General features: G+C 51.9%; 1 protein-coding gene across 1 annotated transcript in view; it reads left to right on the plus strand.

Moving 5' to 3' along the window:
• Positions 1-23101, plus strand: part of cplane1 (ciliogenesis and planar polarity effector 1) — a 288296-nt gene that overhangs the window by 175424 nt on the left and 89771 nt on the right. Inside the window, exons 30-31 of the mRNA XM_038803925.1 lie at positions 14004-14081; positions 14804-14969. Of these exons, the coding sequence (XP_038659853.1) occupies positions 14004-14081; positions 14804-14969 (244 nt within the window). The remainder of the gene's footprint in view (positions 1-14003; positions 14082-14803; positions 14970-23101) is intronic.

Genomic DNA, 23101 nt, shown 5'->3' on the forward strand with positions numbered 1-23101 from the left:
ACAAATGGGAACATCCTCTCCACGTCCACTCTATCCAGGCCTCGCAGTATCCTGTAAGTTTCAATAAGATCCCCCCTCATCCTTCTAAACTCCAACGAGTACAGACCCAGAGACCTCAACTGTTCCTCATACGATAGTGCTTGGGGTTTGCGTGGGGCTGAGTTTATAAGGTGAATCCAGGAAGCCGCCTTGATGCAATATGTCGATAGTCTGACTAGGGACGGGGCAGGACTGGACCTGGTATTGGGGAATAAGCCTGAACAGGTGGTTGAGGTTTCAGTAAGGGAGCATTTTGGGAGTAGTGACCACAATTCCGTTAGTTTTCGGGCACTTTTGGACAGGGATGAGGGTAACCCTCACGTTAAGGGGCTAAACTGGGGAAAGGCAAATTCCGATCACATTGTTGGACAATAAATCAACATCGGACATGTGGGAGTCTTTCAAGTGACAGTTGATTAGGATTCAGGAATGTCACATTCTTGAGAGAATGATGTATAAGTATGGGACGTTTAGGGAGCCTTGGATAATGAGGGATATTGTGAACCTCGTCAAAAAGAAAAAGGAGACTTTAGTACGGTTTAGAAGGGTGGGAACAGTCGAAACCCTTGAGGAGTATAAAGAAAGTAGGAAGGTACTGAAGCGGGAAATTAGGAGGGTTAGGAGGGGGTCATGAAACGTCCTTGACAAGTAGGATTAATGTGAATCCCAAAGCTTTTTATTCACATGTAAAAAGCAAGGGGGTGGCCAGGGAAAGGATTGGACCACTGACGGACAGTGGGAGGAATCTATGTCTTGAGCCAGAGGAAATGGGTGAGGTGCTAAATGAATACTTTGCATCAGTGTTCAACAAAGAAAAGGACTTTGTGGAAGATGATTCTTGGGTAGGGTGTGTGGATAGTCTGGATCATGTTAACATCAAAAAGGAGGAGTTATTGGGTCCTTTAAAAGATATTAAGGTAGATAATCTCCTGGGCTGGATGGGATTTATCCCATAATGCTGAGGGAAACAAGGAAGGAAATTGCTGGGGCCTTGACTGACATCTTTGTATCCTCATTGGCTACAGGTGAGATCCCAGAGGACTGGAGAATAGCTAATGTGGTACTGGTGTTTAAGAAAGGTAGCAGGGATAATCCTGGAAACTATAGGCCAGTGAGCCTCACATGGGTAGTAGGTAAATTATTGGGGAGAATTCTCAGGGACAGGATTTCTACCCATTTGGAAACAAATGGACTCATTAGTGACAGGCAGCATGGTTTGTGAACATAAGAACATAAGAACATAAGAACTAGGAGCAGGAGTAGGCCAACTGGCCCCTCGAGCCTGCTCCGCCATTCAATGAGATCATGGCTGATCTTTTGTGGACCCAGCTCCACTTTCCGGCCCGAACACCATAACCCTTAATCCCTTTATTCTTCAAAAAACTATCTATCTTTACCTTAAAAACATGTAATGAAGGAGCCTCAACTGCTTCACTGGGCAAGGAATTCCATAAATTCACAACCCTTTGGGTGAAGAAGTTCCTCCTAAACTCAGTCCTAAATCTACTTCCCCTTATTTTGAGTCTATGCCCCCTAGTTCTGCTTTCACCCGCCAGTGGAAACAACCTGCCCGCATCTATCCTATCTATTCCCTTCATAATTTTAAATGTTTCTATAAGATCCCCCCTCATCCTTCTAAATTCCAACGAGTACAGTCCCAGTCTACTCAACCTCTCCTCATAATCCAACCCCTTCAGCTCTGGGATTAACCTAGTGAATCTCCTCTGCACACCCTCCAGCGCCAGTACGTCCTTTCTCAAGTAAGGAGACCAAAACTGAACACAATACTCCAGGTGTGGCCGCACTAACACCTTATACAATTGCAACATAACCTCCCTAGTCTTAAACTCCATCCCTCTAGCAATGAAGGACAAAATTCCATTTGCCTTCTTAATCACCTGTTGCACTTGTAAACCAACCTTCTGTGACTCATGCACTAGCACACCCAAGTCTCTCTGAACAGCGGCATGCTTTAATATTTTATCGTTTAAATAATAATCCCGTTTGCTGTTATTCCTACCAAAATGGATAACCTCACATTTGTCAACATTGTATTCCATCTGCCAGACCCGAGCCCATTCACTTAACCTATCCAAATCCCTCTGCAGACTTCCAGTATCCTCTGCACTTTTCGCTTTACCACTCATCTTAGTGTCATCTGCAAACTTGGACACATTGCCCTTGGTCCCCAACTCCAAATCATCAATGTAAATTGTGAACAATTGTGGGCCCAACACGGATCCCTGAGGGACACCACTAGCTACTGATTGCCAATCAGAGAAACACCCATTTATCCCAACTCTTTGCTTTCTATTAATTAACCAATCCTCTATCCATGCTACTACTTTACCCTTAATGCCATGCATCTTTATCTTATGCAGCAACCTTTTGTGTGGCACCTTGTCAAAGGCTTTCTGGAAATCCAGATATACCACATCCATCGGCTCCCCGTTATCTACTGCACTGGTAATGTCCTCAAAAAATTCCACTAAATTAGTTAGGCATGACCTGCCTTTAACGAACCCATGCTGCGTCTGCCCAATGGGACAATTTCTATCCAGATGCCTCGCAATTTCTTCCTTGATGATAGATTCCAGCATCTTCCCTATTACCGAAGTTAAACTCACTGGCCTATAATTTCCTGCTTTCTGCCTACCTCCTTTTTTAAACAGTGGCGTCACGTTTGCTAATTTCCAATCCACCGGGACCACCCCAGAGTCTAGTGAATTTCGGTAAATTATCACTAGTGCATCTGCAATTTCCCTAGCCATCTCTTTTAGCACTCTGGGATGCATTCCATCAGGGCCAGGAGACTTGTCTACCTTTAGCCCCATTAGCTTGCCCATCACTCCCTCCTTAGTGATAACAATCCTCTCAAGGTCCTCACCTGTCATAGCCTCATTTCTATCAGTCACTGGCATGTTATTTGTGTCTTCCACTGTGAAGACCGACCCAAAAAACCTGTTCAGTTCCTCAGCCATTTCCTCATCTCCCATTATTAAAACTCCCTTCTCATCCTCTAAAGGACCAATATTTACCTTAGCCACTCTTTTTTGTCTTATATAGCCACTCTTTTTTGTCTGAAGGGAAGGTCGTGCCTCACTAACTTGATCAAGTTTTTTGAGGAGGTAACAAAGATGATTGATGAGGGGAGGGCGGTGGATATTGTTTACATGGACTTCAGTAAAGCCTTTGACAAGTTGCCTCATGGCAGACTGGTACAAAAGATGAAGTCACACGGGGTCAGAGGTGAGATGGTAAGATGGATACAGAACTGGCTCAGTCACAGAAGGCAGAGGGTAGCAGTAGAAGGGCGTTTTTCGGAATGGAAGGTTGTGACTAGTGGTGTTCCACAGGGATCAGTGCTGGGGCCTCTGTTGTTTGTAGTGTACATAAACGATTTGGAGGAAAATGTAGCTGGTCTGATTAGTAAGTTTGTGGAAGACACCAAGGTTGGTGGAGTGGCAGATAGTGTTGAGGATTGTCAGAGGATACAGCAGGACATGGATAGGTTAGAGACTTGGGCAGAGAAATGGCAAATGGAGTTTAATCCGGACAAATGTGAGGTAATGCATTTTGGTAGGTCTAACATAGAGGGGAAAAATACCGTAAATGGCAAAACTCTTAGGAATATAGAAAGTCAGAGAGATCTGGGCGTGCAGGTCCACAGATCTTTGAAGGTGGCAACACAAGTGGACAAGGTAGTCAAGAAAGCGTACGGAAAGCATAACAGGGGCTGGTTTAGCTCGAACAGGGGCTGGTTTAGCTCACAAGGCTAAACCGCTGGCTTTTAAAGCAGACCAAGGCAGGCCAGCAGCACGGTTCGATTCCCGTACCAGCCTCCCCGGACAGGCGCCGGAATGTGGCGACTAGGGGCTTTTCACAGTAACTTCATTGAAGTCTACTCGTGACAACAAGCGATTTTCATTTCATTTTCGAATGCTTGCCTTCATTGGACGGGGCATCGAGTATAAAAACTGGCAAGTCATGCTACAGTTGTATAGAACCTTGGTATGGCCGCACTTGGAATATTGCGCACAATTCTGGTCGCCACACTACCAGAAGGATGTGGAGGCTTTGGAGAGGGGGCAGAGGAGGTTTACCAGGATGTTGCCTGGTCTGGAGGGTGTTAGCTATGGGGAGAGGCTGAATAGACTCAGACTGTTTTCATTAGAAAGACGGAGGTTGAGGGGTGACCTGATGCAGGTCTACAACATGATGTGGGGCATGGATAGAGTGGATGGGCAGGCACTCTTTCCCAGGGTGGAGGAGTCAGTCACCAGGGGGCATAGGTTTAAGGTCCGTGGGGAAAGGTTTAGAGGAGATGTGTGAGGCAGGTTTTTACACAGAGGGTGGTGAGTGCCTGGAACACGTTGCCAGGGGAGGCTGTGGAAGCAGATACATTAACAGCGTTCAAAAGGCATCTTGACAAACGCAAGGAAGTGATGAGGGTTTTGGAAAGGTTGGTATCATGACCGGTACAGGCTTGGAGGGCCGAAGGGCCTGTTCCTGTGCTGTATTGTTCTTTGTTGCTCTCTCTGCAACTTTCTGACCCATAGACTGCAATCAGTAAGGATAAACAACACCTCTTCCACGATAGTCCTCAATACTGGTACAAAAGATGAAGTCACACGGGGTCAGAGTTAAGATGGTAAGATGGATACAGAACTGGCTCGGTCACAATAGACAGAGGCTCCGCAAGGCTGTGTACATAGCCCCTACTATACTCCCGATGCACACGTGACTGCGTGGCAAAATTTGGCTCCCACTCTATATAATAATAATTTTTATTAGTGTCACCAGTAGGCTTGCATTAACACTGCAATGAAGTTACTGTGAAAAGCCCCTAGTCACCACATTCCGATGCCTGTTCGGGTACACAGAGGGACAATTCAGAATGTCCAATTCACCTAACAGCACGTCTTTCGGGACTTGTGGGAGGAAACCGGAGCACCCGGAGGAAACCCACCCAGACACGGGGAGAACGTGCAGACTCCGCACAGACAGTGACCCAAGCCTGGAATCGAATGTGGGACCCTGGCGCTGTGAAGCAATAGTGCTAACCACTGTGCTACTGTGCTGCCCAAGTTTACAAGTTTGTAAAATCTGTTGGTAAAGTTTGCAAAATCTACAAGTTTGCTGATAACACGACCGTAGTGGGTACGATCTCGAACAACGATGAATCACAATACAGGAGGGAGATTGAGAACCTAGTGGAGTGGTGCAGCAACAACAATCTCTCCCTCAATGTCAGCAAAACTTAAGAGCTGGTCATTGACTCCAGGAAGCAAAGTACTGTACACACCCCTGTCAGCATCAACGGGACCGAGGTGGAGATAACATAGAACATACAGTGCAGAAGGAGGCCATTCGGCCAATCGAGTCTGCACCGACCCATTTAAGCCCTCACTTCCACCCTATCCCTGTAACCCAATAACCCCTCCTCACCTTTTTTGGTCACTAAGGGCAATTTATCATGCCTGCACGTCTTTGGACTGTGGGAGGAAACCAGAGCACCTGGAGGAAATCCACGCAGACATGCAGATAGTTGAAATGAAATATAAATCGCTTATTGTCACGAGTAGGCTTCAATGAAGTTACTGTGAAAAGCCCCTAGTCGCCATATTCGGGCGCCTGTCCGGGGAGGCTGGTACGGGAATCGAACCGTGCTGCTGGCCTGTTTGTTCTGCTTTAAAAGCCAGCGATTTAGCCTTGTGAGCTAAACCAGCCCCCAGTTGACAGCTACCATCAAGAAAGCACAACAGCGCCTATACTTCCTCAGCAAACTAAGGAATTTCCCCATGTCCACACTGACACTTACCAACTTTTACAGATGCACCATAGAAAGCAACTTATCTGGCTGCATCACAGCCTGGTATGGCAACTGCTCGGCCCACGACCGCAAGGAACTTCAGAGAGTCGTGAACACCGCCCAGTCCATCACACAAACCTGCTTCCCATCCATTGACGCCACCTACACCTCCCGCTGCCGGGGGAAAGCAGGCAGCATAATCAAGGATCCCTCCCACCCGGCTTACTCACTCTTCTAACTTCTTCCATCGGGCAGGAGATGCAGAAGTCTGAGAACACACATGAACAGACTCAAAAACAGCTTCTTCCCCACTGTCACCGGACTCCTAAACAACCCTCTTATGGACTGATCTGATCTCTTAACGCATCTTCTCGACTGACTAGTACCACACTCCATATGCTTCACCCGATGCCTGTGTCGATGTATTTACATTGTGTGTTTATCGTATGTCCCACGTTTTTCATATATGAAAAGATCTGTCTGAACTGTACGCAGGACAATACTTTTCACTGTACCTCGGTATATGTGAAAATAAATCAAATCAAGCGAGCTGTTTTATCCTGGATGGTGTTGAGCTTCTCGAGTTGTTGTTGGAGCTGCACTCATCCAGGCAAGTGGAGGGTATTCCATCACACTCCTGACTTGAAATGAAAAATGAAAATCACTTATTGTCACGAGTAGGCTTCAATGAAGTTACTGTGAAAAGCCCCAAGTCGCCACATTCCGGCTCCTGTCCGGGGAGGCTGGTACGGGAATTGAACCGTGCTGCTGGCCTGCTTGGTCTGCTTTCAAAGCCAGCTATTTAGCCCACTGGGCCTTGTAGATGGTAGACAGGCTTTGGGGGGGTCAGGAGGTGAGTTACCTGTTGACCTCATCCTCACCAACCTGCCTCCTGCAGAGACAAGGACTGATTGCCACATTGAGGATACCATCCATCATATCAGGGGCTGGTTTAGCTCACTCAGCTAAATCGCTGGCTTTTCAAGCAGACCAAGCAGGCCAGCAGCACGGTTCGATTCCCGTACCAGCCTCCCCGAACAGGCGCCGGAATGTGGCGACTAGGGACTTTTCACAGTAACTTCATTGAAGCCTACTCGTGACAATAAGCGATTTTCATTTTCATCTAAAAGGCATGAAACCGGACGGAGCATCCGGCATCGGCCTGGGCATCGTCAGTGACAACGGCAAACCCAGCCCCATCAAACCTGCAAAGTCCTCCTTACTGACATCTGGGATTTGCACCAAAATTGGGAGTTAGTTCACTGACTAGTCAAGCCTGACATAGTCATACTGACAGAATCATACTTTACAATGTCCTAGGGGGGGTGTTTGCTAGAGCTGTTGGGGAGGGTTTAAACTAATGTGGCAGGGGGATGGGAACCGATGCAGGAAGTTGGAAGGTAGTAAAACAGGGACAGAAACAAAAAACAGTAAGGGGGAAAGCGTAAGGCAGAGAAGCCATAGTCAAAAATAAAAAGGGCGACAGTACAAGGTACAGTGACTGAGGGGAGCTCAGTGAATAGGCCCAGTAATACTAAAAGGAATAAAACGGGAAGTAAAAACATAAATGGTAAGCGATGCGGCAGATTGTTACATGAAGATATGGGTTCAACGGCAATGAAAATTAGGAGAAAAGTTAAGAGGAAATATAACTTAGGAGAGGTTACTGATCGAGGTGTTAAGATTCAAAACAGAGGAATAAAAGCCAACATAAGTGTACTTTACCCGAATGCTCGTAGTATCTGGAATAAGGTAAATGAGTTGATGGCGCAAATCATCGTAAATGACTATGATTTAGTGGCCATTACTGAAACATGGTTAAAGGATGGTCACGACTGGGAGTTAAATATCCGAGGGTATCAAACTCTTTGGAAAGACAGAGTGGATGGTAAGGGAGGTGGTGTTGCTCTGTTATTTAAGGATGACATCCGGGCAATAGTAAGGGATGACATCGGTGCTATGGAGGATAAGATTGAATCCATTTGGGTGGAAATCAGGAATAGTAAGGTGAAAAAGTCACTGACAGGAGTAGTCTATCGGCCACCAAATAGTAACGAGATGGTGGGGCAGGCAATAAACAAAGAAATAACTGATGCATGTAGAAATGGTACAGCAGTTATCATGGGAGATTTTAATCTACATGTCGATTAGTTTAACCAGGTCGGTCAAGGCAACCTTGAGGAGGAGTTTATAGAATGTATCCGCGATAGTTTCCTAGAACAGTATGTAATGGAACCTATGAGGGAACAAGCGGTCCTAGATCTTGTCCTGTGTAATGAGACAGGATTGATTCATGATCTCATAGTTAGGGATCCTCTCGGAAGGAGCAATCACAATATGGTGGAATTTAAAATACAGATGGAGGGTGAGAAGGTAAAATCAAACACTAGTGTTTTGTGCTTAAACAAAGTAGAATACAAGGGGATGAGAGAAGAACTAGCTAAGGTAGACTGGGAGCAAAGACTTTATGGTGGAACAGTTGAGGAACAGTGGAGAACCTTCCAAGCGATTTTTCACAGTGCTCAGCAAAGGTTTATACCAACAAAAAGGAAGGACGGTAGAAAGAGGAAAAATCGACCGTGGATATCTAAGGAAATAAGGGAGAGTATCAAATTGAAGGAAAAAGCATACAAAGTGGCAAAGATTAGTGGGAGACTAGAGGACTGGGAAATATTTAGGGGGCAACAGAAAGCTACTAAAAAAGCTGCAAAGAAGAGTAAGATAGATTATGGGAGTAAACTTGCTCAGAATATAAAAACAGACTGCAAAAGTTTCTACAAATATATAAAACAAGAAAGAGTGGCTAAGGTAAATATTGGTCCTTTAGAGGATGAGAAGGGAGATTTAATAATGGGAGATGAGGAAATGGATGAGGAACTGAACAGGTTTTTTGGGTTGGTCTTCACAGTGGAAGACACCAATAACATGCCAGTGACTGATAGAAATGAGGCTGTGACAGGTGAGGACCTTGAGAGGATTGCTATCACTAAGGAGGTAGTGATGGGCAAGCTAATGGGGCTAAAGGTAGACAAGTCTCCTGGCCCTGATGGAATGCATCCCAGAGTGCTAAAAGAGATGGCTAGGGAAATTGCAAATGCACTAGTGATAATTTACCAAAATTGACTAGACTCTGGGGTGGTCCCAGCGGATTGGAAATTATCAAACGTGACACCACTGTTTAAAAAAGAAGGAAGGCAGAAAGCGGATAATTATACGACAGTTAGCTTAACTTCGGTAGTAGAGAAGATCCTGGAATCTATCATCGAGGAAGAAATAGCGAGGCATCTGGATGGAAATTGTCCCCTTGGGCAGACGCAGCATGGGTTCATAAAGGGCAGGTCATGACAAACTAATTTAATGGGAATTTTTGGGGACATTACCAGTGCAGTAGATAACGGGGAGCCAATGGATGTGGTATATCTGGACTTCCAGAAAGTTTTTGACAAGGTGCCACACAAAAGGTTGCTGCATAAGATAAAGATGCATGGCATTAAGGATAAAGTAGTAGCATGGATAGAGGATTGGTTAATTAATAGAAAGCAAAGAGTGGGGATTAATGGGTGTTTCTCTGGTTGGCAATCAGTAGCTAGTGGTGTCCCTCAGGGATCCGTGTTGGGCCCACAATTGTTCACAATTTACATAGATGATTTGGAGTTGGGGACCAAGTGCAATGTGTCCAAGTTTGCAGATGACACTAAGATGAGTGGTAAAGCGAAAAGTGCAGAGGATACTGGAAGTCTGCAGAGGGATTTGGATAGGTTAAGTGAATGGGCTCGGGTCTGGCAGATGGAATACAATGTTGAAAAATGTGAGGTTATCCATTTTGGTAGGAATAACAGCAAACGGGATTATTATTTAAACGATAAAATATTAAAGCATGCCGCTGTTCAGAGAGACTTGGGTGTGCTAGTGCATGAGTCACAGAAGGTTGGTTTACAGGTGCAACAGGTGATTAAGAAGGCAAATGGAATTTTGTCCTTCATTGCTAGAGGGATGGAGTTTAAGACTAGGGAGGTTATGTTGCAATTGTATAAGGTGTTAGTGCGGCCACACCTGGAGTATTGTGTTCAGTTTTGGTCTCCTTACTTGAGAAAGGACGTACTGGCACTGGAGGGTGTGCAGAGGAGATTCACTAGGTTAATCCCAGAGCTGAAGGGGTTGGATTACGAGGAGAGGTTGAGCAGACTGGGACTGTACTCGTTGGAATTTAGAAGGATGAGGGGGGATCTTATAGAAACATATAAAATTATGAAGGGAATAGATAGGATAGATGCGGGCAGGTTGTTTCCACTGGCGGGTGACAGCAGAACTAGGGGGCATAGCCTCAAAATAAGGGGAAGTAGATTTAGGACTGAGTTTAGGAGGAACTTCTTCACCCAAAGGGTTGTGAATCTATGGAATTCCTTGCCCAGTGAAGCAGTTGAGGCTCCTTCATTAAATGTTTTCAAAATTAAGATAGGTAGTTTCTTGAAGAATAAAGGGATTAAGGGTTATGGTGTTCGGCTGGGAAAGTGGAGCTGAGTCCACAAAAGATCAGCCATGATCTAATTGAATGGCGGAGCAGGCGCGAGGGGCCAGATGGCCGACTCCTGCTCCTAGTTCTTATGTTCTTATGTTCCGCTGCTCTGCTTCTGCATGGGTGTGCAGAGCTGGTTGCCAGCCCTAAGGCGCAGAAACTAACAAACTGCACGTGTGCAGGCAATTCTGGCCGGCACACACGCAGAAGGCCCGAGACTCACTGGGAACCAGAGGCCAATTTAAAATGAAGGTGAGTATCTGAGTTTCTAACAGGCACCTATCTCATTTTTAGGTTTGCCTACTGCTGGCAGACATTACGTTACAGATTGTGGTTGAACTGTTTTGAATCTATTTAAAAGTTGATTGATGACCATGAGACCATTGTAGATTGTTGCGAAACCCTGTCTGGTTGTGTTAACAGTGTCCCCTTTTGATTTACCGTTGGCCCCATTTCTTTTATTTTTAGTTTATTATTTTTGCTCCGTTATCGGACTGTGCCTTTAAGCAGTGGACTGGAGCTGAATCAGCCTGCTCGTCAGGTCCGGGTGCTGCAGGTTTTGTATTTTGGGGAGGAGAAAGCAGACTTTATTCCGAGGAATCTGACAGAAGATCAGTAAAAGTGGAGACGGTGGACCCGCCTCTGGGACTGGGCATGTGGCTGAGCCGTTTCCAGGCACTGTAAACAAGCCTATTGATAGGGAAATAAATGGCAAGTTGCCACATGTATTTCACCTCCACATAGTTGGCACAGAAAGCCAGGCCATCTAACTAATACTGGTTGCTATGGTGCAGTATTGTCTCACTGTAATCAAGCTGGCTGAATTTTAACATGGAGTCCAGTAGAAGCTGAAGAGGATCAACACTTGGAATGGTTCAAAAGGTAAAACAATGGTTTTATCTGTGTGAAGCCAGTGAGCATAAATCTGATTGAAGTTTACCGGCAGGTCACTCTCTGACCCTTTGCTTGTCCTCCTGTTGTGTGTTTCTCCCTGAGCAAACGGAGAATAGGGCAGGCGGTAAATAGTCAGCTCAACCAAAGGCCCAACAGGCCAACATAGGCCATGGTCTGCTCCTGCTCCTGCTGCTGGTCCCGTTCCTGCTCCTGCTCCTGCTGCTGTTCCAGTTCCTGGTCTGCTCCTGCTCCTGCTGCTGGTCCCGTTCCTGCTCCTGCTCCTGCTGCTGGTCCCGTTCCTGCTCCTGCTGCTGGTCCCGTTCCTGCTCCTGCTCCTGCTCCTGCTCCTGCTGCTGGTCCCGTTCCTGCTCCTGCTCCTGCTCCTGCTGCTGGTCCCGTTCCTGCTCCTGCTCCTGCTGCTGATCCCGTTCCTGCTCCTGCTCCTGCTCCTGCTGCTGGTCCCGTTCCTGCTCCTGCTCCTGCTGCTGATCCCGTTCCTGCTGCTGCTGCTGGTCCCGTTCCTGCTCCTGCTCCTGCTCCTGCTGCTGGTCCCGTTCCTGCTCCTGCTCCTGCTGCTGGTCCCGTTCCTGCTCCTGCTGCTGGTCCCGTTCCTGCTCCTGCTCCTGCTCCTGCTCCTGCTGCTGGTCCCGTTCCTGCTCCTGCTGCTGGTCCTGTTCCTGGTCTGCTCCTGCTCCTGCTGCTGGTCCCGTTCCTGCTCCTGCTCCTGCTGCTGGTCCTGTTCCTGGTCTGCTCCTGCTCCTGCTGCTGGTCCTGTTCCTGGTCTGCTCCTGCTCCTGCTGCTGGTCCCGTTCCTGCTCCTGCTGCTGCTGCTGGTCCCGTTCCTGCTCCTGCTCCTGCTCCTGCTGCTGGTCCCGTTCCTGCTCCTGCTCCTGCTCCTGCTGCTGGTCCCGTTCCTGCTCCTGCTGCTGGTCCCGTTCCTGCTCCTGCTCCTGCTGCTGGTCCCGTTCCTGCTCCTGCTCCTGCTGCTGGTCCCGTTCCTGCTCCTGCTGCTGCTGCTGGTCCCGTTCCTGCTCCTGCTGCTGGTCCCGTTCCTGCTCCTGCTGCTGGTCCCGTTCCTGCTCCTGCTCCTGCTCCTGCTCCTGCTCCTGCTCCTGCTCCTGCTGCTGGTCCCGTTCCTGCTCCTGCTGCTGCTGCTGGTCCCGTTCCTGCTCCTGCTCCTGCTGCTGGTCCCGTTCCTGCTCCTGCTCCTGCTGCTGGTCCCGTTCCTGCTCCTGCTGCTGGTCCCGTTCCTGCTCCTGCTCCTGCTCCTACTGCTGGTCCCGTTCCTGCTCCTGCTGCTGCTGCTGGTCCCGTTCCTGCTCCTGCTGCTGGTCCCGTTCCTGCTCCTGCTCCTGCTCCTGGTCCCGTTCCTGCTCCTGCTCCTGCTCCTGCTGCTGGTCCCGTTCCTGCTCCTGCTCCTGGTCCCGTTCCTGCTCCTGCTGCTGGTCCCGTTCCTGCTCCTGCTCCTGCTGCTGGTCCCGTTCCTGGTCTGCTCCTGGTCCCGTTCCTGGTCTGCTCCTGGTCCCGTTCCTGCTGCTGGTCCCGTTCCTGCTGCTGGTCCCGTTCCTGCTGCTGGTCCCGTTCCTGCTGCTGGTCCCGTTCCTGCTCCTGCTGCTGGTCCCGTTCCTGCTCCTGCTCCTGCTCCTGCTCCTGGTCCCGTTCCTGCTCCTGCTGCTGGTCCCGTTCCTGCTCCTGCTCCTGCTCCTGCTCCTGGTCCCGTTCCTGCTCCTGCTCCTGCTCCTGGTCCCGTTCCTGCTCCTGCTGCTGGTCCAGTTCCTGGTCTGCTCCTGCTCCTGCTCCTGGTCCCGTTCCTGGCTGCTCCTGCTGCTGGACCCGTTCCTGCTCCTGCTCCTGCTCCTGCTCCTGGTCCCGTTCCTGCTCCTGCTGCTGGTCCAGTTCCTGGTCTGCTCCTGCTCCTGGTCCCGTTCCTCCTCCTGCTCCTGCTCCTGCTCCTGCTGCTAGTCCCGTTCCTGCTCCTGCTGCTGGTCCCGTTCCTGCTCCCGTTCCTGCTCCTGCTCCTGCTCCTGCTGCTGCCTAATTTCATTTCTTCTTCTGGGTTTGATGTTTTTCCCATGCTCCATCATTCCCTAAACGAACTGTGAATCCGGGATAATCAGGTCATCTTGGAAGTTCCTGAGACCAGCTGAGGAGCGGGAGAGCCTGTGGATGATGTATCTGCTCAATAGGATTGTGTATGGGGATTGTTAGTGATGTCGATGCTCATGTCACAGTGGCTATATCCAGCTGGGATTCATGCTGAGGGATTATTACTGGCACAGTGGTTAGCACTGTTGCACACTGCGCTAAATCGCTGGCTTTTAAAGTAGACCAAGGCAGGCCAGCAGCACGGTTCGATTCCCGTACCAGCCTCCCCGAACAGGCGCCGGAATGTGGCGACTAGGGGCTTTTCACAGTAACTTCATTGAAGCCTACTCGTGACAATAAGCGATTTTCATTTTTCATTTCATTTCCCAGCTCCAGGGACCCAGGTTCGATTCCCAGCTTAGGTCACTGTCTGTGTGGAGTCTGCATGTTCTCCCCGTGGGTTTCCTCCGGGTGCTCCGGTTTCCTCCCACTGCCCAAAGACGTGCTGTTCGGTGAATTGAACACTCTGAATTCTCCCTCTGTGTACCCGAACAGCGCCGGAATGTGGCAACTAGGGGCTTTTCACAGTAACTTCATTGCAGTGTTAATGTAAGACTACTTGTGACAAAGATTATTATTACTGCTCTTTTATTGCAGGGTGCGGAGCGAAGATGGAACTGATAGTTGCTGCTCTTCACAGGCCACATCCCAACCTTCAATGACAGCAGCGGAGAGGTGAGCGATCATTGGAAACACTGAAATGAAATGAAAATCGCTGATTGTCACAAGTAGGCTTCAATGAAGTTACTGTGAAAAGCCCCTAGTCGCCACATTCCGGCGCCTGTTTGGGGAGGCTGGTACGGGAATCGAACCGTGCTGCTGGCCTGCTTGGTCTGCTTTAAAAGCCAGCGATTTAGCCCAGTGAGCTAAACCAGCCCCTGCCTGAACCTGAAGGGAAGCTGAATTTAATTATTTCAATGAACAAGACACAGGGCAAGGACAGCTCAGGAACAAATCAGTCACAAACTCACTGACCTGGTCTCCTTCTGGCCCGAGGATCCTTCGGGGATAGAACCGAGTATTACAAACTAGGCTGGAACTGGAGACACAACGCAGTGATTGCAGGCAGGGAATATTCAGCTGAGGGCAGGGGAGAGAATATTCAATGCCTGGCGTATGGCAGGCTGGGAAGGGTACGCTGTATCTCCGACTGGGGAGCTAGTGTTTGGTATCTGGGAGAGTGAGCATTCAGTAAGTGTCCTGATTACACTCAGGCACTGTATATTTTGCCATGAGTTTGAGTGCAGGATAATTGATGGTTTCTGACTCCCTCAGTATTCTCAATGTGTGAGGGAGCTCAGAGACTCCGCTGTGGGGTTGGTTGATGCGCCCAGTGACTGTACCAAACTCTGACCTGCAGCTGATGTGCTTCCTTCTCTTGTGCATTCTTTCCTCAGCTGTGGCCGACTACCCAGCCTGACTGCCTCCTCCCTGCCCAATCCCGGGATGAGCTGTCCGTCTGTCCCTGTTGCTACCCAGACTGGGGATCCTGATCGTCAGACAGTCAACACATCAGATCTTGTTCGACACATGCTCCAGGATGAAATGTTTAAACTGGTTCAGGTAACAGGAAATATGAGAGCCTTCTTGTTCTGTTTGCGAATCCAGCCATTCACTCACTGTTTTCCACCCACTTATTCTTCTATGATTGTTTAATAATTGAGAAGGATCGCACACTTCTCCTGGAGCTCCACGCTGGAACTGTGCTGTGTATCTTTCTGTCGCTCACACTGTCACATGGTGCTGTATGGCGGAGAAGACTCGATGGGCCGAGTGGCCTGATTCTGCTGCTATATCTTCTGGTGCGATCTTTCTCAGACACCATTTTGCTATCTTGTCTACATTGTGCTTGATTCATGCTCGCTCCCTGTCCCATTAACTGTCTCTCATTCACAGCTTGACCAATCTCTCCTGTTCACATTGTGCCAGTGCGCACTCCCTAATCCCTCCTTCACAGACACTCCATCAGTCTCCCTCACTCTCAGCTCTGTCACTCTACCTCACGCTCCATCACTGTCCCTCACTCCATCACTCTCCCTCACTCTCCCTCACTCTCAGCTCTGTCACTCTACCTCACACTCCATCACTCTCCCTCACTACCACACTCCATCACTCTCCCTCACTCCATCACTCTCCCTCACTCTCAGCTCTGTCACTCTCCCTCACACTCCATCACTCTCCCTCACTCCCTCACTCTCCTTCACTCCCACACTCCATCACTCTCCCTCACTCCATCACTCTCCCTCACTCTCAGCTCTGTCACTCTCCCTCACACTCCATCACTCTCCCTCACTCCATCACTCTCCCTCAGCTCTGTCACTCTCCCTCACTCCATCACTCTCCCTCACTCCATCACTCTCCCTCACTCCATCACTCTCCTTCACTCCCACACTCCATCACTCTCCCTCACTCCATCACTCTCCCTCACTCCATCACTCTCCCTCACTCCCACACTCCATCACTCTCCCTCACTCTCAGCTCTGTCACTCTCCCTCACACTCCATCACTCTCCCTCACTCCATCACTCTCCCTCACTCCATCACTCTCCTTCACTCCCACACTCCATCACTCTCCCTCACTCTCCCTCGCTCCCCCTCACTCTCCCTCACTCTCCATCACTCTCCCTCACTCCCACACTCCATCACTCTCCCTCACTCCCTCACTCCATCACTCTCCTTCACTCGCTCTCACTCTCCCTCACTCCATCACTCTCCCTCACTCCATCACTCTCCCTAACTCCCACACTCCATCACTCTCCCTCACTCCATCACTCTCCCTCACTCCCACACTCCATCACTCTCCCTCACTCCATCACTCTCCCTCACTCTCCCTCACTCTCTCTCACTCCATCACTCTCCCTCACTCCATCACTCTTCCTCACTCCATCACTCTCCCTCACTCCATCACACTCCCTCACTCCATCACACTCCCTCACTCCCTCACTCCCTCACTCTCCCTCACTCTTCCCCACTCTCCCTCACTCTCCCTCACTCTCAGCTCTGTCACTCTCCCTCACTCCATCACTCTCCCTCACTCTCCCTCACTCTCCCTCTCCCTCACTCTCCCTCACTCTCCCTCACTCTCCCTCACTCCATCACTCTCCCTCACTCCCACACTCCATCACTCTCCCTCACTCCATCACTCTCCCTCACTCTCCCTCACTCTCCCTCACTCTCCCTCACTCTCTCTCACTCTCTCTCACTCCATCACTCTCCCTCACTCCATCACTCTCCCTCACTCCATCACACTCCCTCACTCCATCACACTCCCTCACTCCCTCACTCCCTCACTCTCCCTCACTCTCCCTCACTCTCCCACTCTCCCTCACTCTCCCTCACTCTCCCTCACTCTCCCTCACTCTCAGCTCTGTCACTCTCCCTCACTCCATCACTCTCCCACTCTCCCTCACTCCATCACTCTCCCTCACTCTCACTCTCCTCTCACTCTCCCTCACTCTCCCTCACTCCCACTCTCCCTCACTCCCACTCTCCCTCGCTCTCCCTCGCTCTCCCTCACTCCCACTCTCCCTCATTCCCACTCTCCCTCATTCCCACTCTCCCTCACTCCCACTCTCCCTCACTCCCACTCTCCCTCACTCCCACTCTCCCTCACTCCTCCCTCACTCTCCCTCACTCTCCCTCACTCTCCCTCACTCTCCCTCACTCTCCTCCTCTCCCTCGCTCTCCCTCGCTCTCCCTCGCTCTCCCTCGCTCTCCCTCGCTCTCCCTCACTCTCCCTCACTCTCCCTCACTCTCCCTCACTCTCCCTCACTCCATCACTCTCCCTCACTCTCCCACTCTCCCTCACTCTCCCTCACTCTCCCTCACTCTCCCTCACTCTCCCTCACTCTCCCTCACTCCCACTCTCCCTCACTCCCACTCTCCCTCACTCCCACTCTCCCTCACTCCCACTCTCACCTCACTCCCACTCTCCCTCACTCCCACTCTCCCTCACTCCCACTCTCCCTCACTCCCACTCTCCCTCTCTCTCCCTCACTCTCCCTCACTCTCCCTCACTCTCCCTCACTCTCCCTCACCATCACTCCCACTCTCCCTCACCATCACCCACTCTCCCTCACTCCCACTCTCCCTCACTCTCAGCTCTGTCACTCTCCCTCACACTCCATCACTCTCCCTCACACTCCATCACTCTCCCTCACACTCCATCACTCCCTCACTCCATCACTCTCCCTCACTCTCAGCTCTGTCACTCTCGTTCACACTCCATCACTCTCCCTCACACTCCATCACTCTCCCTCACTCCATCACTCTCCCTCACTCCATCACTCTCCCTCGCTCCCACTCTCCCTCACTCCCACTCTCCCTCATTCCCACTCTCCCTCACTCCCACTCTCCCTCACTCCCTCACTCCCACTCTCCCTCACTCCCACTCTCCCTCACTCCCACTCTCCCTCACTCCCACTCTCCCTCACTCTCCCTCATTCTCCCTCACTCTCCCTCACTCTCCCTCACTCTCCCTCACTCTCCCTCACCATCACTCCCACTCTCCCTCACTCCCACTCTCCCTCACTCTCAGCTCTGTCACTCTCCCTCACACTCCATCACTCTCCCTCACTCCATCACTCTCCCTCACTCCCACACTCCATCACTCTCCCTCACTCTCCCTCACTCTCCCTCACTCTCCCTCACTCTCCCTCACTCTCCCTCACTCTCCCCCACTCTCCCCCACTCCCACTCTCCCTCACTCTCCCTCACGCTCTCTCACTCTCCCTCACTCTCCCTCACTCTCCCTCACTCTCCCTCACTCCCACTCTCCCTCACTCCCACTCTCCCTCATTCCCACTCTCCCTCATTCCCACTCTCCCTCATTCCCACTCTCCCTCACTCCCACTCTCCCTCACTCCCACTCTCCCACTCTCCCTCACTCCCACTCTCCCTCACTCCCACTCTCCCACTCTCCCTCACTCTCCCTCACTCTCCCTCACTCTCCCTCACTCTCCCTCACTCTCCCTCACCATCACTCCCACTCTCCCTCACCATCACTCCCACTCTCCCTCACTCCCACTCTCCCTCACTCTCAGCTCTGTCACTCTCCCTCACACTCCATCACTCTCCCTAACTCCATCACTCTCCCTCACTCCCACACTCCATCACTCTCCATCACTCTCCATCACTCTCCATCACTCTCCATCACTCTCCCTCACTCTCCCTCACTCTCCCTCACTCTCCCTCACTCTCCCCCACTCCCCCCACTCCCACTCTCCCTCACTCTCCCTCACGCTCTCTCACTCTCCCTCACTTTCCCTCACTCTCCCACTCTCCCTGACTCTCCCTCACTCTCAGCTCTGTCTCTCTCCCTGACTCTCCCTCACTCTCAGCTCTGTCTCTCTCCCTCACTCCATCACTCTCCCATTCTCCCTCACTCCATCACTCTTCCTCACTCCCAAACTCCTCACTCTCCCTCACTCTCCCTCACTCTCCCTCACTCTCCTTCACTCTCCTTCACTCTCCCTCACTCTCCCTCACTCCCACTCTCCCTCACTCCCACTCTCCCTCACTCCCACTCTCCCTCACTCCCACTCTCCCTCACTCCCACTCTCCCCACTCCACTCTCCCTCACTCCCACTCTCCCTCACTCCCACTCTCCCTCACTCCCACTCTCCCTCACTCTCAGCTCTGTCACTCTCCCTCACACTCCATCACTCTCCCTCACACTCCATCACTCTCCCTCACTCTCCCTCACCATCACTCCCACTCTCCCTCACTCCCACTCTCCCTCACTCTCAGCTCTGTCACTCTCCCTCACACTCCATCACTCTCCCTCACTCCATCACTCTCCCTCACTCCCACACTCCATCACTCTCCCTCACTCTCCCTCACTCTCCCTCACTCTCCCTCACTCTCCCTCACTCTCCCCCACTCTCCCCCACTCCCACTCTCCCTCACTCTCCCTCACGCTCTCTCACTCTCCCTCACTCTCCCTCACTCTCCCTCACTCCCACTCTCCCTCACTCCCACTCTCCCTCATTCCCACTCTCCCTCATTCCCACTCTCCCTCATTCCCACTCTCCCTCACTCCCACTCTCCTCACTCCCACTCTCCCACTCTCCCTCACTCCCACTCTCCCTCACTCCCACTCTCCCACTCCCCTCTCCCTCACTCTCCCTCACTCTCCCTCACTCTCCCTCACTCTCCCTCACTCTCCCTCACTCTCCCTCACCATCACTCCCACTCTCCCTCACTCCCACTCTCCCTCACTCTCAGCTCTGTCACTCTCCCTCACACTCCATCACTCTCCCTAACTCCATCACTCTCCCTCACTCCCACACTCCATCACTCTCCATCACTCTCCATCACTCTCCATCACTCTCCATCACTCTCCCTCACTCTCCCTCACTCTCCCTCACTCTCCCTCACTCTCCCCCACTCCCCCCCACTCCCACTCTCCCTCACTCTCCCTCACGCTCTCTCACTCTCCCTCACTCTCCCTCACTCCCACTCTCCCTGACTCTCCCTCACTCTCAGCTCTGTCTCTCTCCCTCACTCCATCACTCTCCCATTCTCCCTCACTCCATCACTCTTCCTCACTCCCAAACTCCCTCACTCTCCCTCACTCTCCCTCACTCTCCCTCACTCTCCCTCACTCTCCCTCACTCTCCTTCACTCTCCTTCACTCTCCCTCACTCTCCCTCACTCCCACTCTCCCTCACTCCCACTCTCCCTCACTCCCACTCTCCCTCACTCCCACTCTCCCTCACTCCCACTCTCCCTCACTCCCACTCTCCCTCACTCTCAGCCTCCCTCACTCTCAGCTCTGTCACTCTCCCTCACACTCCATCACTCTCCCTCACACTCCATCACTCTCCCTCACACTCCCTCACTCTCCCTCACACTCCATCACTCTCCCTCACACTCCATCACTCTCCCTCACACTCCATCACTCTCCCTCACACTCCATCACTCTCCCTCACACTCCATCACTCTCCCTCACACTCCATCACTCTCCCTCACTCTCTCTCACTCTCCCTCACTCTCCCTCACTCCCACTCACTCCCACTCTCCCTCACTCCCACTCTCCCTCACTCCCACTCTCCCTCACTCCCACTCTCCCTCACTCCCACTCTCCCTCACTCTCCCTCACTCTCTCTCACTCCCACACTCCATCACTCTCCCTCACTCTCAGCTCTGTCACACTCCCTCACTCCATCACTCTCCCTCCCTCCCACACTCCATCACTCTACCTCACACTCCATCACTCTCCCTCACACTCCATCACTCTCCCTCACTCTCTCTCACACTCCCTCACTCTCCCTCACTCCCACTCTCCCTCACTCCCACTCTCCCTCACTCCCACTCTCCCTCACTCCCACTCTCCCTCACTCCCACTCTCCCTCACTCCCACTCTCCCTCACTCCCACTCTCCCTCACTCTCTCTCACTCCCACACTCCATCACTCTCCCTCACTCACAGCTCTGTCACACTCCCTCACTCCATCACTCTCCCTCCCTCCCACACTCCATCACTCTACCTCACTCCCACACTCTGTCACTCTCCCTCCCACAGCTCCTTCACTCTCCCTCCCACAGCTCTGTCACTCTCCCTCCCACAGCTCTGTCACTCTCCCTTCCACAGCTCTGTCACTCTCCCTCCCACAGCTCTGTCACTCTCCCTCCCACAGCTCTGTCACTCTCCCTCCCACAGCTCTGTCACTCCCACAGGTCTGTCACTCTCCCTCCCACAGATCTGTCACTCTCACTCCTACAGCTCTGACACTCTCCCTCCCACAGGTCTGTCACTCTCCCTCCCACAGATCTGTCACTCTCACTCCTACAGCTCTGACACTCTCCCTCCCACAGCTCTGTCACTCTCCCTCCCTCCCACAGCTCTGTCACTCTCCCTCCCTCAGTTCTGTCACTCTCACTCCCACAGCTCTGTCACTCACTCCCACAGCTCTGTCACTCTTACTCCCACAGCTCTGTCACTCTCACTCCCACAGCTCTGTCACTCTCCCTCCCTCCCACAGCTCTGTCACTCTCCCTCCCACAGCTCTGTCACTCTCCCTCCCACAGCTCTGTCACTCTCCCTCCCACAGCTCTGTCACTCTCCCTCCCACAGCTCTGTCACTCTCACTCCCACAGCTCTGTCACTCTCCCTCCCACAGCTCTGTCACTCTCCCTCCCACAGCTCTGTCACTCTCCCTCCCACAGCTCTGTCACTCTCCCTCCCACAGCTCTGTCACTCTCCCTCCCACAGCTCTGTCACTCTCCCTCCCACAGCTCTGTCACTCTCCCTCCCACAGCTCTGTCACTCTCCCTCCCACAGCTCTGTCACTCTCCCTCCCACTGCTCTGTCACTCTCACTCCCACAGCTCTGTCACTCTCCCTCCCACAGCTCTGTCACTCTCCCTCCCACAGCTCTGCCACTCTCCCTCCCACAGCTCTGTCACTCTCCCTCCCTCCCACAGCTCTGTCACTCTCACTCCCACAGCTCTGTCACTCTCACTCCCACAGCTCTGTCACTCTCACAGGTCTGTCACTCTCACTCCCTCCCACAGCTTTGTCACTCTCACTCCCACAGCTCTGTCACTCTCCCTCCCACAGCTCTGTCACTCTCACTCCCTCCCACAGCTCTGTCACTCTCACTCCCTCCCACAGCTCTGTCACTCTCACTCCCTCCCACAGCTCTGTCACTCTCACTCCCACAGCTCTGTCACTCTCCCTCCCTCCCACAGCTCTGTCACTCTCCCTCCCACAGCTCTGTCACTCTCACTCCCACAGCTCTGTCACTCTCCCTTCCACAGCTCTGTCACTCTCCCTCCCACAGCTCTGTCACTCTCCCTCCCACAGCTCTGTCACTCTCCCTCCCACAGCTCTGTCACTCTCCCTCCCACAGCTCTGTCACTCTCCCTCCCACAGCTCTGTCACTCTCCCTCTCACAGCTCTGTCACTCTCACTCCTACAGCTCTGTCACTCTCACTCCCACAGCTCTGTCACTCTCACTCTCACAGGTCTGTCACTCTCACTCCCTCCCACAGCTTTGTCACTCTCACTCCCACAGCTCTGTCACTCTCACTCCCTCCCACAGCTCTGTCACTCTCACTCCCTCCCACAGCTCTGTCACTCTCCCTCCCTCCCACAGCTCTGTCACTCTCCCTCCCACAGCTCAGTCACTCTCCCTCCCACAGCTCTGTCACTCTCCCTCCCACAGCTCTGTCACTCTCCCTCTCACAGCTCTGTCACTCTCACTCCTACAGCTCTGTCACTCTCACTCCCACAGCTCTGTCACTCTCACTCTCACAGGTCTGTCACTCTCACTCCCTCCCACAGCTTTGTCACTCTCACTCCCACAGCTCTGTCACTCTCACTCCCTCCCACAGCTCTGTCACTCTCACTCCCACAGCTCTGTCACTCTCACTCCCACAGCTCTGTCACTCTCCCTCCCACAGCTCTGTCACTCTCACTCCCTCCCACAGCTCTGTCACTCTCACTCCCACAGCTCTGTCACTCTCCCTCCCACAGCTCTGTCACTCTCCCTCCCACAGCTCTGTCACTCTCCCTCCCACAGCTCTGTCACTCTCCGTCACTCCCACACTCTGTTACTGTAGAGTGCAGTGTAAGGTGCAGTGTGCTGATTGGAGGATGATGATGGTTTCTGATGGGGGAATGTTGAGCAGGTTTGCCCTGCGCTCAATGGCTTTGAGAAGAATCAGGGGTTCTCTTACTGTAACAAATCACA

The sequence above is a fragment of the Scyliorhinus canicula genome, chromosome 8, assembly GCF_902713615.1.
Source record: "Scyliorhinus canicula chromosome 8, sScyCan1.1, whole genome shotgun sequence".
Classification (NCBI taxonomy): domain Eukaryota; kingdom Metazoa; phylum Chordata; class Chondrichthyes; order Carcharhiniformes; family Scyliorhinidae; genus Scyliorhinus; species Scyliorhinus canicula.